This window comes from Triturus cristatus, chromosome 4_2, assembly GCF_964204655.1.
Source record: "Triturus cristatus chromosome 4_2, aTriCri1.1, whole genome shotgun sequence".
Lineage (NCBI taxonomy): Eukaryota > Metazoa > Chordata > Amphibia > Caudata > Salamandridae > Triturus > Triturus cristatus.
In genome coordinates this window covers 702,220,474-702,238,826 of record NC_140586.1, presented here as the reverse complement: position 1 = coordinate 702,238,826, position 18,353 = coordinate 702,220,474, and the positions used below count along the sequence as shown (strand labels likewise).

At 47.8% G+C, this 18,353-nt stretch overlaps 1 protein-coding gene across 2 annotated transcripts in view; it reads right to left on the bottom strand.

Annotated features, from left to right (window-relative positions):
• TTC4 (tetratricopeptide repeat domain 4) overlaps positions 1-18,353 on the bottom strand; it is a 223,136-nt gene that overhangs the window by 28,034 nt on the left and 176,749 nt on the right. For both annotated transcript variants that reach the window (XM_085602541.1, XM_085602542.1), the window contains exon 10: positions 12,761-12,843. In XM_085602541.1, the coding sequence (XP_085458667.1) occupies positions 12,761-12,843 (83 nt within the window). The remainder of the gene's footprint in view (positions 1-12,760; positions 12,844-18,353) is intronic.

Sequence of the window (18,353 nt, the reverse complement as noted above, 5' to 3'; positions counted from 1 at the left end):
CCCACGTCGGAGCTACTAGAATGAGTGTGAGGGAGTGTTGTTGTAGCTTCCTTACCACTAATGGAATTAGTGGGAGAGGTGGAAAGGCGTATGCAAATCTGCCTGACCAGTTCATCCATATCGCATTGCCCTTGGACAATGGGTGTGGGTATCTGGCGGCGAAGCTTGGGCATTTTTTGTTTTCGTGGGTGGCGAAGAGGTCTATCTGAGGATGCCCCCACTGTTGGAAGAATGGGTGAAGAACTTGTGGATGCAGTTCCCATTCGTGTAGTTGCTGCGTTTGTCTGCTGAGCAGATCTGCCATGGTGTTTTGTACGCCTGGAACGTGCTGAGCCAGGAGAAAGATGTTTTGGGGAATTGCCCATCTCCATATGCTCTGGGCTAAGCGGGAGAGCTGGGGAGAGTGTGTCCCCCCCTGTTTTTGGATATAATACATTGCAGTCATGTTGTCTGTGCGAATGAGGACTGCTTTGCCCGAAATCTGTTTTTGGAAAGATTTTAGGGCTAGAAAGATCGCCAAGAGCTCCAGATGGTTGATGTGGAGCGATTTTTGCAGTGGCGTCCATAGACCTTGCATTGTGAGGTGTAGGAGGTGCGCTCCCCAGCCGGAGAGCGATGCGTCCGCTGTTAGAATCACCTGAGGAACCGGGTCCAGGAACGGCCGCCCTTTGGAAAGGTTTGTGGTGTTCCACCACTGCAGAGAGTGATGTGTGCGGCCGTCTACCAACACCAGATCCGTCAGCTGACCCTGGGCCTGGTTCCACTGTTGTGCTAGGCACTCTTGAAGTGGACGCATGTGGAGTCTTGCGTGGGGCACTATGAAGATGCAAGACGCCATCATTCCTATGAGCTTCATAAACACTCTTGCTGGAAGAAAGTGTTGAGGAAGGAATGTTTTGCGTAAGGCTTGAATGCTTGTGATTCTGGCTGAGTTTGGATAGGCAATACCCTTGGAGGTGTCTATAGTGGCCCCGAGATATTGCTTTGTGTGAGATGGTATGAGGTGGGACTTTTGGTAGTTCACCGTGAAGCCTAGCTGGTGGAGCAGTTGGATGGTGCTGTTTGTATGTTGCACACATTGGTGGTAGGACGCGGCTTTTATCAGCCAGTCGTCTAAGTAAGGGAAGACGTGAATATGTTGACGTCTGAGGTGTGCTGCTACTACCGCTAGGCATTTGGTAAACACCCGTGGTGCGGTGGTGACCCCGAAGGGGAGAACCGTGAATTGGTAATGCTGCCCGTCCACTACGAACCTGAGGTATTTCCTGTGAGAGGGGTGTATTGGAATGTGAAAGTATGCGTCTTTCAGATCCAAGGTAGTGAGAAAGTCTCCCTGACAGAGGAGCGGGAGGACCTGTTGTAGGGTGACCATGTGGAAATGGTCTGAATGTATGTAAGCATTTAGAGGTCGGAGGTCCAGAATGGGCCTGAGGGTCTCGTCTTTCTTTGGTATTAAGAAATATAGGGAGTAGACCCCTAGATTTTGTTGATTGACGGGGACCTGCTCTATAGCGTTTTTTTGAAGGAGGGAGAGTACCTCCTGTTTGAGCAGTGTGGAATGTTCTTGAGACATTGGACGGTGCCTTGGTGGGATATTGGGTGGGGTAGATGTTAGCTCGAGACAGTACCCTTACCGAATGATTTGGGTCACCCATTTGTCCGATGTTATGGACTCCCATGCGTGTATAAAGTTTTGTAGTCTGCCCCCGACCGGAGTGGGATGGTCTGGGGGGAGCGGAGGGGAGTCATTGTGCGGGCGGGGTGGCAGAACGGGTGGTGTTAGTTTTGCCCCTGCCCTTATTGTTGTTGCCTCTGTAACCACCCCTTTGGTTGCCCTTTGAAAAGGTATTTTGAGGAGGGGACTTGTAGGAGGTAGAGGCGTTGTCGGTGGAGAAGCCTCTGCCTGTGCCACGAAAGGACGAGCGTCGAAAGGAACGTTTAGAGGCTTGTGTTTGGAGTGCCCCCATAGACTTTGCTGTGTCTGTGTCCTTTTTCATCTTTTCCAACGCTTCGTCTACCTTTGGCCCAAAGAGAGTTTGTTGGTCAAAAGGGTGATTGAGTATGGACGCCTGGACTTCAGGCTTAAACCCTGAGATCCTGAGCCAGGCATGGCGACGAAGCAGGACACTGGTATTTATGGCTCTAGAAGCAGTGTCGGCTGCATCGAGGGCACACTTAATGGAGGTGTTTGTAATTAGTTTACCCTCCTGTATGAGGTCATGAGCCTTGCGCTTGTGTTTTTCGGGAAGGTGCTGCATAAGAGCCTCAAGTTCGTCGTAGTGTGCTCTGTCATAGCGCGCAAGTAGCGCTTGTGTATTTGCAATGCGCCACATGTTTGCAGCTTGGGAGGCGGTGCGTTTGCCAGACGCGTCTAGAAGTTTTGATTCCTTGTCTGGCGGTGGGGCTTCTCCTGAGGACTGGGAGTTAGCCCGTTTTCTAGCTGTGGAGACAACTAGGGAATCTAAGGGCGCAGGGCCCTTTATGTATGCAGGGTCTGTGGGTGCCGCCTTGTACTTTTTCTCTATTCTGGGGTTTAGTACCCTGGCCCTGACAGGGTCTTTGAACACCTCTGCAGCATGCTTGTTGACACCCTTAAGCATGGGTAAAATAGACGTGGATTTGTCCTGAATGTCAAATGTGTCCAGTAGGAAGTCGTCTTCCACTGGTTCGCTGTGCATGTCCACCCCATGGTAGTGTGCTGCTCTCTGTACTAAGTGGTGAAACCCTAAGGAGTCCTCTGGAGGAGACGGCCTGGATGGGTATAGGTCGTCCTGAGGCATATCAGGTATATCAGGGTTGTGGTAGTCTTCCCATGGGTCTGGGGTCCCCGGTGGAGTGGGGTCCATTGGGGCGTCCGCCGGGTCATAATCCGGGTCCCCGTCATCCGGATCTGGGGACGGGGTCGGGGAATAATGAGGTAAGGGTGGCGGAGACCTGGGAGGGGGAGGGGGTGGAGGAGGTGGAGGAGGCAGAGGAGGAGGTAGTGGGGAGGGTACTCTGAGGGGAGAAGTAGCAGAGTCCTTCCGTTTGGGTGGTGGAGGAGGAGCCGGAGTGTCAAGGCGTCTTTTCTTGATAGTTAAAGTCAATAGCCCAGTCTTTGGATCTTTAGATAGAGTCTTTTGCAAAGGGTCTGGTGTAAACAGAGCCAGTGGCGCCGAATCGTCCGCTGGCGCCGATGATTTCGGAGCCGAGGGCTTCGACGGGTTCTGTGCGCCATGCTTTTTTGGAGCCTCCGGTTTTTTCGGCGTCGAAGGAGTTTTCGGCGCCGGAGCGTCGGTGCCGACAGATTTGTGTTTGTGTTTGGTCGGCACAGAGCGTCCAGGCTTTGGCACCGGTGGCTTCGGAGTCGAGCTGGGTATTACTTTTTTCGGTGCCGGGTGCTGTTTTTCAGCACCAGGCGTCGGCTGGCTCGAGCCCGAGCTGCCGTGAGACTTTTGAGGCTTCGACACCGGGCCCGAAGGTGGGGTGATAGAAGCTTTGTGCTTGGTTTTGCCCAGGCCTGCCGGCGAGGGTGTAACCTGAGTCTCTTTGGTTTTGGGCGCGGGGGTGGGAGGGGGTACAGTACTCACGACCCGCTGCGCCGGTGTGATGTCCTCCACGTCGGAGTCGTCGGCCTCGGAAGCGCTGACGACATCGTCCTCCTGCTCGGTGTGTAGTTGCCCCGAAGCTTCGGCGCCGTCTCCGAAGATGTCCGGTGGAGCTGCGGACGATGAGTGCGCCATGGTGCGTCGAGCTCTTCGATCCCGGATGGTCTTCTTTGATCGAAAAGACTTGCAGGCGGGGCAGTCTCTGGCCTCGTGTTCTGGAGAGAGGTAAAGGTTACACACCTGATGGAGGTCGGTGTGGGGAAATTTAGACCCACATTTTGGGCACTTTTTGAACTGAGTCCTTTCCATCGGCCGGGACCGGAGTCGAGGAGGGCCCGAAGGCCGGTGCCGATGTACGGGATGGAGAAAAGTGCCGCTTCGAGAGATGAAGATGATGATGAGGAAACTCGAAGAAACGAGGATTTTCCGTCGAGGCTGGAACCGTAGAAGTTCGAAGCCGGAGCACGAAGTATCACATCCGAGCCCGATGGCGGAAAAAAACAATCTGAGGATGGAGCCGAAGCCCATGCGCAGTACGGACCGAAGGAGGAGTCACCGAACTCGTGACTTCCAAAGACTGTCCAAGAAGAAAAACAAACTGCAAACATCCGGGCCCAACATCAGATGTCGATCTATGCTAAGTGTACAATCTGCAGCTCATATGCCTCGAACATACATTACCAGTTCTTGGAAAAAACAGCACAGCAACTACAAGAGATATTTATAGAAATGATAATATTTTAGGCAATTATTTTAAGTAATTTAGTTTGATATTGTAAATTATTATTTTGGTATTTTATTGTAGTTTATTCTTCTTTTGCTTTACAGGTATAGTAGAACAAACCAAGGCTGTTCCACCTATTACCAGTACCTGGGGAACCAAGCGTTCCTTGAAGATATGGGAAAAAAACATTTTCTACATATCTCTTGGCTATAGGTGGGGATAAATATGGTCCAATGAGAAGACAAGCTATTTTATTACATCATTTAGGAACAGGTAGAAGAATTTATGATGATCATCCTATAATGTTTACAAGATGTTGGAAAAACACTTCACACCGAAAGTCAGTGTGGTTTTTGGGAGACATACATTATTTTGCCGCACATAAAGCCATGATGACGACATAGTGACTTTTGTTGCTGCGTTAAGTGGGCTAGCAGTGACTTGTGATTTTAATACTCTAACTGAAACTTTGATTAGTGATCAAATTGTTAGGTGTACAAGTAGTAAGAAGGTGAAAGAGAGACTATCGTCTATGGATCCCACGTTGAAAGACAACCACATTTAGAATGTATGATGTTTCCTATCCAGCCGTGGGAAAAGTTGGCGTTGAATTTTTTGAGTCCTGTGGAGAGTTTGTGTCTGGGAATTAGGTTTTTAGCAGTCCTAGTTGATTATTGCAGCAAATGGTTTGTATTCCGTGCCATGGAACAAATTACAACCAGGAATGTAATTGAGTTCTTCAACAACGCATTTCTTAAGGAACGTATACCAAAGGTCTTAGTTACAGACAATAGTGTGCATTTAGTTTCCACTGCTATAACAGGATTTGTTACGAATTTGGAGGTCAGACATGACAGGGGGTGCTAATCGGGCCACAGGCTATTGGTCTTCTGAGAAGAGTGAATTGTGTTGTCATGGAAAACATTCAGTTGTCCTTGGCCAATGGTTTAGTGTGGAAGGAGGAGTTAAATAAGATTATGTGGGCTTATAGGATCACATCACATTTCGTGACTGGTGTGTCTCTATTCATTGATCTTAAGGATAAAGAACCTGCGACTAAAGAATTTGCCATGTGGTTGTGCAAGACGAATAGGGTATGGGTGGATGAGCGGGTAATGGATAGTCAGGTACGCAACAAGATCGGTTATGGTAACAGGAAGGGTGTGAAAGATGTGGACATAAAACAAGGTGACTGGGTAGTGATAAGAAAGATGGGCTATGTAAAAAAGGGAAAGAACACATTTTCCCAACCAAAAAAGAGTGACTAAGGTGATGAAAAATGTCATGTGAGTGGAGACTGGGAAAGAATGGAGTGTGGGAAGTTAATTTAAAGTAAGGGCTCCTAGTGAAAAATAAGTAAACACAACTATTGTATTTCTGCTCCCTCATTTTCCATGTTCTCTTTTACTTATTTCCTTTTGGAATCTTGTAGTTTCCTTGGTCCTATGTTCTGGTCATATTGAAGTTGTTTTATTCCTCTGTTATTTTATTATAAGGGGGAGATGTGTGGTGATGTTTTACTTTAAGAAGTGTGCTGTGTTGGCTATGATGTCAACACGGAATGAGTGTATTGTGGAGGTTCTTAAGAAAGTTCAGATGATTCTGGAAGTTACTGGCATGAAAAGAAGCTAAGAAGAATAAAGAAGTAAGAATATTAAACTGGATCTCAGGAGTCATTACTACAGCCTGTTATTCTATTCGGTGCTTAAGACCATTAATGAAGATCCTCTGAAGGAGAAAAAAAAAAACATACCTGTAATCGCAATTCTCCTCCAAGGGAATCCTCATTAAAGTTATAGCCAACCATCCACCTCATTAGTGGAATAAAGGACGTGCTTCTGTGTTGTTTACCCAGGATCCTAACTTCTCTATAAACTAACTGACCCTTTCAGGGCACTGGAGTAGTGGGATTTCTTTAAGGTGCAGTATCATTTTTCCAGTCAGTCTTCTGCACTCCCTCTAATTACATTTCCCACCTTTCCTTTCTTTTAAAAAGGTTTGTGAAGGATCTCCCTAGTCACTATCTCTTATGTTAATTGCATTTTTAAATGCAATTGGCTTTGGCTATAATTTAACCAAAATAGCAATCTAATATAAAAATTCAAAAAATACCTAAAATCACAATACCTGCTAAAATACTTAATTGATTTTTAAAATGGGTACTTTTACTGAAAAGCTTAATGTGTGGTTATGAATTAAAACCAAAATAATAATAAAATGTGCACATTCTTTTTAGGAGCACAATTTATAACTCACAGAACAGGCATATAAAACATAATATAGATATCAAATGCTAGGATTTTTTTTATTGGAGTAGCAAATCTGCAAAATAATGGTCCAGATATCTCTAAAATGTAAACACTTCATAGCCAACCTGAGCCACTTTTCAAACACTATTTTCTCAAATAGTTCTTAAAAGATTTACATCAAACCAACAAAAGCATGCTTTCTGAGTAAAGTTCTGCCTTCATGCCAAATTTGGTGCAATTACGTTCAAACGCTTTCTCTATCGATGAGCAAAGAACTCTGGAAATTAAAATAGCAAACAGGACTTTAGGGACCCCTGCTTCGTTTCTTGGCCCTCACTTGAAGAAACTTGCCACGAAGAACCCAAAGTGCATGTACTTTTCTGGGAGAAAATGTCCACCCTGATTTGTCAAACTGAGCCAAAGTTATTTAAAAAACTAAAATGATACGTATTCAGATATTATGGCCTGCATTACACATTATCATTGTTTGCGCCTTGCAGAACTTTCAAAAGGTGCGCCGGGCGCAAACAATGAAAATGGGCCCCATTATGGTGTATGCGCTGCCCCCAGGGCAGCTGCGACCTAGCGCTACCCTGAGGGCAGCGCATTCATGTGAGAAAAAAGAGCAGCTGCTCTGTGTTTTCACAGTGCAGGCGGCACCTGCCTGCACTTCCAATGGGGATGAGAGATCCTCTTGCAGGCGGGTGCAGTCAGGGACTGCACCTGCCTGCCAGAGGATGTCTGGGGGGGTCCATGGGACCCCCTTTACACCCTGTAGAGGGCTGCTCTCAGGAGGTGCACTGACAGTGTGACACCTTTTAAATGACGCACTATCAGTGCGCCTCTTGAGGGCTTCTTTGACTGCGCTCGTTCTGTAATATGGCGCACGCGCAGAGTCAAAGGAATTCCCTCATTTACATAGGACATGCCCCTATGCAAATGAGGGAACACCCTCTGAAGGTAGCGCAGGTGCTTTAAGTGCGCCAGTAGCCAGGTTCTTAGAACACTTTCTTTTAGAAACGAGTTGAACAGTTTAAGGGCATCAAAAGCAACAATGCAATTTGAAAAACCATGCCCTCATGAGTCATCTCAGTAGTCTTGCGTATATGTAAATCTGAAAAAGGCAGGTTTGCCCACTACAATTGATAGATTCAATTTGCATGACATTATATCCGCCCTGTCCAGCCCCCACAGGCTACTTAAAGCCGGCCGCAGCGCGGCATCTGTGAGCCTGTTTCCCCACTCTCCCGCGTGACTTAGCAGAGGCACGAGCCTCTCCCCAGAGACTTCTTGTGCCTTCTCACTTTCAACTGCCTGATGCAGCTCCTGTTTCTGCAAGTGCGACCAGTTGTTAGGCAACCGGGCAACGCAATCTTTGTCAGACTACAACACTAATCCCCACCCCTGAGCAGCCCTCCATTCCACCCACCCCCCACAGGCTTCTTAATGCCAGCATGCTGGTGGCGTGCCAAAGGCAAGCCTCTTTGCGTCCGTCCGCGTCCAGCGCCAGGACCTCTGGCCCTCTAACTGTCCAACACTACAATAGCGTCGCACTTCCAGGATTGGATACAGGATGCCGCAACTCACTCTGCTGCACCACATCTCATAAGGACACTGAAGGAGCTTTTAGATGCCTCCACTGCCACTTCACCTGCGACTCCACGGCACCACCAGCCCCCACCAAACCCATGAACTGTCACCCTAGACTGCAATGCATGCTACTCAACAACCGCTCCCTGGCCAAGCATTCTGTGAAACTCTGGGACACTATCACAACCACCTCCCCTAACATAGTGTTCCTCACAGAGACTTTGCTCAAGGACTCCTCAGGCCCAGACATTGCCACTGCCACTCCTACTGGCTACAAAATGACACACAGACCGCCTTGACAGACCCAGAGGAGGAATAGCCATCATCAAGAAAGACCCCATCAAACTTGCCACCTCCTTCAACCCCCACCCCACTTCATCTGAAATGGAACACCTCAATTTCCACCTCTAAGCAGACACCGAAACCACCATTGGAGGGACCTTATCTACAGGCCCCTAGGACCACGCTCCCCTTTCTTCAACACCGTCAAAGCCAACTGCCTCCAGCTCCGGAGCCTCTCCTCTTTGGAAGACCACCTCATCGTGGGATGAATCCTAGTGGTCCTCCGCCCTTTGACCTCCACCCACCCTGACCACAGACACCCACAACCTCGGAATTATTGACAGTGAACTTTCCAAGAAACGCCAGGTCAACTCTACTGCCTCCTCCTGCTTCAACACCATAGAATGCTCCGGAAGGGTTTCAGATAGAGCCCGAATGACACCAGGATAACAGACACCCACGCCTTCATCATCAGTTGACTCGACTATGGGAACACCGTCTACGCCGGTACCTCCACCCGCCTCCTCAATCATCTCAAAACCATCCAGCAGCAAGAATCATCATGGACCTGCCCAACATCAGCCCAACCTGCGTAGCCGGCACTGGCTTCACCCCAAGAAGAGATGCCACTTTAAACTATGCACGCCTACTGAGCCCTCCACAATGCAGGACCAGAATATCCGAACAACCGCCTGATCTTCCACCGGCCCACCAGACACCTGCGATCTACCGCCCATGCCACCGTCCCACGCATCGATCGCACCCGACCAGAGGTGGCTCCTTCTCCCACCTCGCAGCCAAAGCCTGCAACGACCTCCCCACCCACCTCTGAACATCAGCATCCCTCGCCGAGTACAGGAGCGGACTCAAGACCTGGCTCTTTGAATAGACGCTCCTCACGCTAGCGCCTGGATCCCCCTTGGGTCACAAGTGCTTGCTACAAATAAGTGATTGGTTGATTAGTTAACCCTTGGTATAATCTATAACCTTTATTTCTTCAGGCCTTATTGGCCTCTTCAGGAAATAGTGAGACAAAAATAACTGGAAGTAAGTTTGGTTGATACGGGCCCAGCTGGACAGGGTGGACTGACCCACCTGCACTCTAGATGTACTTAAAACTATGTTACAGGCAATGGAAGCTTACTTCCGCTCCACTTATTTACGAATTAAAACACAGGAAGTTGTGACAACAGGAACGGCTTTCCCTCATCAGTTCAAAGGCAAACCAAAGTTATCCATTTTTTATACACAGTCAAGCACGGATGACCCTAGTTTAACCCTAGATTGTAAATCAACAAATTAGAATGTGTATTTTCCACCGTCTCCCATCACATCAAGAACAACAAAGGTTGGTCAGCAAGCAAAGGCAGTTTAGTAGAGAAAGGAAAATGCTACTCACCCTGTAAACATCTGTTTTTAGCATGTAGTGTTGTAGAACAACATGATTTGCATATTCCTGCCATCTAGTGTTGGGCACAGACATTAAAACTTGTTTTTCTTTGAAGAGGTTTCAAGTCACAGGATGTGCTTGGACTACTTGCTTGGTCCTCAATGCACATGGGCACCAACTCTACCCTATATTGTTTTAAGCTCAGTGGTTGAAAGGTGCAAGTGGATTAAGAATGCTGTGATGTACTGCTTGCACTATAAGTTGATAAAGAAGTAAAGTGTGTGAAAGGTAAAATGTGCCATCATTGCCAGCTTCCAGGAACAGAGTGGACTTGTGAATCTACAGCACTACAAGCTAAGAACAGATGCTTACAGGGTAAGTAACATTTTCCATTTTCAGCGTTGTAACTTTCCCTTGTTTGTATGTTTTTTGTAACATATCCTTAATTGAGGTTTCTCTACGGCTAGCTGCCATGTTTGGGCACAGGTTCTCCCCTGGCCAGATTTCCTCTGCATTATAGTTTCTTGTACCTGGTCTTTCCCTAAGCCAAAGCCTCCCCAATGGTCTTTTTAGGTCTCCTCTGCATCTTATCACAATTGTTGTCTCTGACGGGGAGTGCAGACACCAGGCGTGGCCTGGCTGCATTTCTGAAAAATTATGCTGAGAGTCACTTTATGTGTGGGCACCTTCTCCAAGCTTTCTTGTGCAGACTGTCATAACTCACTGTAATGTTCTGAGGTTGGACGTCTTGTTGGTGCCCTCAATAGGGGCTGGGGTGTAAAGCATATATACTTTCCTGCGTATTCTCAGGGGTTAGGAGGAAATTAGCCCTCTGAGCAATTGGATATATAGGCAATGGTCCATGCGTACGCTGGTGAACTCCAGATAGGATGTGGATCTTGCAGAGGTACTACACCGGTTCAGAGTCTCTCCAGGCTGTGCCGTACCTGTTGTGGGTCTCCTGTGTGCGCGCGGCCATTAGAGACACTGTGGCCGAACCAAGATGCCTGCAGCTCGCCTGATCTGATCTCTAGGCAGGTCCTACTGTGTTGTCTATTCTGCTTAGTTCAGGCAGTTCCGAGCGATTCAGTGACCTCTCCTGGGACTGGCATGATGCTCAGGGAAGGCGATGGGTGCCGGTTAACTGCTTAGAACAGCGGGGTTAGAGTGGAGCCGATTGGCTGCATATCTGCTCTGTTACCCTGCTGACCATGCTGCCTCAGGATGAATATTTTTAACACTAATATCAGACTTCTCTCGGCTTAAATACCCCATGATTACCAATAATTTTGTTAATTATACATTGGAGGCAACTCCTCACCTCTTGCATCTTAAATGCTTATATCAGTGGATTTCACCAGAAACCGCTGAAGCATTAGGGAGGCCAAAGACACGGGTATCTCACCTCCCAAGGATCCCCTTGACATCTCACCACTGAATGCCACCAATTGTGATACAGTTCTGTTTTTAAGCCAGTCACCTAGTAAGTACATTATGACAGAGCTGCAAACATGTAGGTACACAGATTGGTTTATCTTCTACTAAATCCCCATAACTTGTCTTCTTGGTCGTACCACTGTATGTATAGTTTCGAGATTTGTTCCATGCTATAAAAACCTTGTTTTAGGAAGTTTGCATCTGACAGGAATCCTATAGAACACATAGCTGGTAAGAGCAAGGAAACAACATACAACAACCGGCAAAACGGAACAAACATTCGTGGTAGGGAAATTTATGAAAAGTCAAATGATAGAACAGTTGGATGTCTAAATTCAAGTCACAATGGCAGCATGTGACTCAATGATCAGAGCCTTGATTATGATTCCACACCAAAGACTTGTAGGTTACCAAATTAACCTCAATGGTGGTGCCGGGGGAAACACTTGTGGCTCTGAATCCTAACTGATGGTTAGAGAGTGCATTGTGGTTTTCCACATACTCCTGAAGTTACTGGATACTTTTTAGGAATGTGATGGATTACAGAATATTTAGATAGGAGGGTAACCAATTTGTACTTTCTGTTTCTCCAGGATGGAATATTACAGTAAGTGCATGCTGCAAAGTGTTTAGATTACTTCCTTACATATGATATGGACAGACGTACACTAGTTCTCAGATGTTGTCTGTGGGCACTTGGAAGACGATCTTGATGTTCTACAGTTCTCAGGCGAATTGCAGGAATTGATTTTCTTAGCAAACTTGACACCCTCATCTAATGTTACAGACATCTATTAATAAGTTCTAGTGTACTAAATGGGTAACTAATACCTTTTAGAATGGATGGTGGATGCAAAGTAAGTAAGAGACAGGAGGAAGACAGCATGGAATAATTGTAATGTAAAGACAGAGCAAGCTAATAAGTAAAGTTTCAACAGACAGTCAATATGGGTCTAGGAAGCTTCGTTTTCAGTTGAAACCTACGTTTACCCATTTACAGAGGTTTTGCAAGAAATCGATTAAGCAGCCTGAATATCACTAATTTCCTACCGATGCTGCTAAAGAACGGTTCTAAAACTAAGTGGAAGATGAAGATCATTAAAAATACTTCTGTATCCAAAAAACAAGCTTGGATGTGTAATGCTTAAGAATAACATGAGGCTAGGAATGCAAACAACAATGAAATGAAAAATTAGCCCTGATGAGTTATAAAAAAGGCCTTGGAATTAAATAAACATCAGGCCAGTCAGCTACAGATTCACAGCCTAAATCTTTCATGAAGTCCTGTAAGTAAAATGAACATCCTAGAGAAAGTCAGTTAACTTATTTTTCACGTGAAATTAATAAAGGGAAACTGAGCACATAAAGGACTGAGCACGCAAAGGTAAGTCTGACAGATGCTTCATACAGTGTTGCAAAGTTAAGAGACTGTGCATTGCTATATTCTCAACCCTGTCAAATAAATTACCTCGATATATATGTTACTGTACAAAACACCTACCTCTTGTGTTGCAGGGTTTGCAAAAGAGTGCTGTCTGTGTTCACTTGGTACATATGTCTTGTTTCTTCGTCTTCAAAGTAAAGCTACATAGGATAAAAAAGTGAAATAATACTCAGAACAAATCTAAAACAGATACCACCTAACAATTACAAAATAGCCCCAATGCCTATTCAGTACCAGACCAAAAACAAAATAAAAGATTAGATATATCCATTATGCGATGTGGACTCTCCCTGGCAGTGCGCTCTGCAGCCGGTCTGAGAAGACATTGTGTGACCACTTACTCAGACGGTTGACCTTTCAGATAATTTGACTCTGGAAGTGAACTTTAAAGAAAGAGGTGACGACTTAGCTTAAATAAGAACTTTCTTGCACTGCAGCTGTTGCAGATGTTCCCAATATAGGGCCGGATGAAAATGCACATCTCTCCTTTTCAGATGGGCAAGAGGAACCAAATGAACGCTTGAGGACATGAAGCACAGAAGCATTTCAAAGCGAAATGTTGACATCTCAAAACTTGACATGAATAATGCAGGTGTTTGCTCCAGTTCTCACATGGGCCATTCCCAGGCAAACATCAAGCACATCCACTAGATATTGACGTCTTTGGAGAGGGAAGAACTAAATATTCTTGATGTTGACAGATTTAGGATACTTGTGATGCCACCAGGCTTTCCGGGGACAATGATGTACCTGGAGTGAACCCCCAGGTCATTCTCCCAATTTGGAACCAGATTGATGGCTCATGAAAGAAGCTTCTTAATCATCTGGAGTTCTTTGTGTTTGCAAAGGGGTTAGAGAGAAAGCAGAGAAAACTTGGGTAAGTTTCAAAGCAAGACCACTTAATATTCTTTTCCTTGCTGGTCGGCTACAGGCGATGAGGGGAATTCTGCTTCAGAGAAATAAACAATTTCTTGTACTGGAAATGTTTGCTTACTGATCGTCAAGAGAAGCTTCACTCCCTGATTGTAGTCATACAGAGTTTTAACTGTAGCACTCTCAAAATAAGCGTCAGACTTGTTTTGAGACCAAAGCCTCATTTAGAGGTTGGTGGATGCAGGGCACCTGCCACAAAACAGTAGATGTTTTCCCAACCATATATTTTCCCCGTCTCATTTAGGTGTAGTAGAACTACAGGTCAGTTTTTGCTGTTTCTGCCATTATACAATGACTGTCACTTATTAGGTGAGGCAACGATCAGTAAAAACAAAGGTCCTTGACACAAAGGGAGAAACAACTGTGCCCATCAGGCTACCCACCATAGGTTAAATGACTCTAAAGTTATTTTTTCTGGAGGACCTATTTGGGGCTGAAGGTTGCTTCCCTTTGGAATCCTGCCTCGCATTGAAAGCTTTTAAAGTTTGTGATGACTGATAGACGCTGCATGATGAGTTGAAATCAAAATCAGGGTCTTATCTATCACTAACCTGCTCTTACCTTTCTCAAAGATCTCGGTTTCTGCACAGAAAGACCAAGTTGTTCATAGCTGCAGCCTTCTGCCTCACTGGTGCAGCTTTGGTCTCAGGGCTCCCAAAAAGTATTTCACAACTTCAGGGGGAAGAACTTAAGTAAATTACTCAATGTCTTCCTGGGTTTGATGTTTGAAACAAGACATAACGATGGCAGAGATTTGTCTTGAGCAAAGTTAAGAATTCTTAAAGCTTCTCTTCCCTCAATTCCCTTTTGGCCTGTGTATTTAACACTTAGGAAGGAGGAGGGAAAGGCTTTCAACAATGGAAAATGCCAATGTGGCAACAGCCAAGTTGGCTGAAACGTTTTCAGACACATCAAAAAATTCTCTCTATGGGGCTCAGTAGAACATCCAGACTTGGTAACAGGAATGCACACATCTACACATAGAATGGCTTCAGCATATGCTGGTGTGCATAGCTCCAATGACAGTCCCAATTGCATAAGCTGCTTTCGGTATGCTTAATGAAACGGGTTCCAAACCACGTCTCAGTCAGACAAATGAAGTTTCTATTGTAATGGTATTGCCGATACTTAGCCAAGCTTATGGGTGCTGTTCATACACATACAACAGTAAAACAATCACAACAGTAAAAAAAAAAAAATGTAACTCATTCAAAGCAAACATCATAAAAAAAAAAACATTCCAGGTGAGCAGTAAACATTGCAAAATATTACGGAATGAAAATATTATATCTGAAAGAAACACGTTAGTTATAGATTACTTACCCCCAGGCGTCAGACTGGATCCGGGAATTTTTTTCATCAGCAGTACCTCTGCGCGTCGGAAGGTGGCGTCGGTCGGCTCCGCATCCGTCGTTGGCGTCGTGGTCGCTGGGATGACGTTGTGGTTGCTACTTAGACGCCGCCCTCACGCGCTGACGTCAGTTCTTTCTTTTTCCGTGCAAGGCAGGGCAGATCCGGAGTGAGTGGTACCTCCAGTCACTTTTTGACTGACTTTCTCGACTTTTGTCAACTTTTTTTCTTGAGTCCATTGACTCCTGGTGCACGAGGCATGCGGTTCCTGTACCCGACTGATGTCGGTTACGGATCCGCACCGTGTGTGCCTCTTTTGCCCGGAGCGTGACCACGACCCCAAATTGTGCTCTGACTGCTGGTCGATGGCGCCGAAAGCTTTCCGGGAGCGGTCCCGAAAGTTGCTTGAGCGCCGGCAGTCGGCTCCGCGCCGTTCGAGGTCCCGGTCGCGAGGGACCGGTTGTGGAGCCATCATCACTCATCCAAGTCATTGAAGTCTTCGCACTCGGGGTCGGGTAAGTCGAAGCACAAAAAGAAGTCGAAGAAGCATTGTCGCTCTTCGACTTCTACCTGTCGGTCGGCTGATGCAACGAGGGATGCGGGCGGTGCCCCTCCCACGGCTCCGCATGCGGAGCCCGAGGAGTCAACTCCAGGCTTCTCTCCCTTCCAGGGACCTGAAGTGACTCCTGCCCAACTTTGTATGTTCTACGAAGCGATGCATGCCATCTTTGGGCGGCCCGAATCCGCCGGCGCACCTTCGGGCCCCGCGGACTCGGTTGGGGGGGGGGGGTGTAGGCCTTCTCCGCCATCGGTTCTGGCCATGGCGCCGCAGGGCCCCCATGGATCCAGGCCTCTGTGCCGGTTGACCTAATTACACCTCCACTAGCGCCGCTTCCTCCGGCACCACAACCGCAACGGACGCCAGTCGTGTCCCCTGCCGGCGTCGACCCAGCTGCTCCATCCAGAGGTTGACCCGGAATTGGACCGTTGTCGCCCGACGACGGATCCGGCAACGAGTGGGGTTTTTGTGCCCCTGTTAACTCCTGGGGTCCCTTTTCGGCCAGATTGGCAACCGGAGGATGAGGAGGAGGACTGGGAAGGGTCAGGTGACCCTTTAACTGATCAGATGGAATCTGAGCAGGACTGGAGAGAGGAAGTGGGGGATGCCAGTGGTCTTGACACCTCTCCTGAACTTTGCATGTTGTTTCCTCCTACCGTGGCTACGGAGGAGGGAGCATCATACGCAGTGGTGTTGCGTAGGGCGGCCGAGGCCCTCAACCTTGAGCTTCCTACAGTGGCAGGCAGGACTAACCTCCTGACAGAGGTGCTTCAACCGACAGCGAGCTCTTCGGAGCCCCTGCTGCCATTTAATGAGGACCTTACCGACGTCCTTTTGGGTACGTGGTCCAGGCCCAACACGGGGGCACCCGTGGATAGGATGATTGTCCGACGCCACCGCCCAGTTCCGGGTGACACCACTTTCCTCTCCCATCACCGCACCCTGGAGAGCTTGGTGGTCCAAGCCTCCACTTCCAAGGGCGCATTCTCTACCACTCCACCGAAAAATCCAAGAAGCTGGACCATTTTGGGAAGAAGATTTTCTCTTCAGCCAGCTTGGGACTGCGGTCAGTAAACATTGCATGTCTATTGGGCCGTTATTCCCACTCTGTGTGGGATACGGTTGCGTAGGTAATGCCCCAGTGTCTGGAGGAGGCCCGGATAGTGCTCTCCCAGGCTGTTGCCGCAGAGAGGGATGCGGCCAAGTTTACCATCCGTTGTTGGCTGGATACCGCCGACTCTCTAGGCAGGACGATTTCCACGTCAGTAGCCCTTCGTCGCTACGCCTGGATGAGATCGACTGGCTTTTCGGGGGATGTCCAAAACACCTTGATGGACATGTCTTTTGATGGCCGTCGCCTTTTTGGCGACAAAGCGACAACGCTATAGAGCGTTTCAAGTACTCACGGCTATGGCCAAGTCCTTGGGCCTCTCCAGCCGCCCAGCACAGTCTGCTTTTCGCCCCTTTCGTGGCTACGGAAGGGGTGCCCCACTACGTCCCGCCCAGGGCCACAGGCCACAGCACGTTTCCCAACCTTCGGGTGGCCGGGGACGTGGGAACCATCGCCGTGGTTCAGGGGGCCAGCTGGTGGGCCAGTACACCAATCCCCCACCCCCCCCAGCTCGGTAGCAGCCTTCAAACCCTCCTAGTCCAACCTTTCAGGTTCATCAAACACCAGTGGATGGCAGGATTCGCCATCACCGCCCCCCCCCCACTGGCGCACCATCACATCAGACAGGTGGGTTTTGCAAAAAGTCCGAAGGGGCTACTACCGCCCCTTCGTGGTTACCCCTCCAGCCATCCAACCTCAATACCACCGCATGTCGGAGGATCACCTGACACTTCTACACCAGGAAGTTTTGGCTCTCTTGGCCAAGGGAGCCATGGAGAGCGTTCCTGCCCCAAAAGTAGGTTGTGGTTGCTATTCCCACTACTTTCTGGTACCCAAGAAAGACAAGGTCCTGCATCCTATCTTGGATCTGAAGAACGTCAATCGCTTCCTCCGGAAGGAGAAGTTTAAGATGTTGACGCTCGCTCAGGTCTGGTCTGCCCTCGACCCTGGATGGTAGCGTTGGACTCGCAGGACGCTTGATTTCACATCCCCGTCCTGCCGGCCCACCGACGTTAACGAATAGTTTCTTACCTGTCGGTGTAGTTTTGCAGCTTGAAGATCTTTCTGGATTCACTATGCTGTGCATTATTCCGCGATCTTGTGGTTGGGTCCGGATTCGTAGTCCTTTCTTTGTTTTTTTGTTTTTGTTTTTTGTAGCCCAGGTGGGCGTCGACGTACACCATTTGGTGCACCTCCCGTGACGTCGTCGTGCTTCCTGCGGAAGTCCCACCTTTGGGGCGCCATCTTCGGGTTCTTTTTTCCTTTCCTCTTTTTTTTTTTTTTTTTTTTTAACCCTAGGCGATTGATTAATCCTTCTTGTCCCTTTATCTGTATGTTTGTATTTCTTTGATCTTTTCCATTTTACCCCCTCTTCCTCCAGCCTCATCTTCCTGGCGGAGGTGGGTGGGTTCGCTAGTGAATCCAGAAAGATCTTCAAGCTGCAAAACTACACCGACAGGTAAGAAACTATTCGTTTTGCAGCGTGAATCTTTCTGGATTCACTATGCTGTGCATCGATTTTGTAGCGGTTTTCCTAGTTCTGTGGCGGCTGGGTGGTAGATGAGCGTTGGTCGTTGAAAATGTGCTGAAGCACCTTCTGTCCAACCTGTGCTTCCTTGTTCATCTGAATGTCCACGCAGTAGTGTTTCGTGAACGTGTGCACAGATGCCCAAGTTGCCGCGAGGCATATGTCCTGG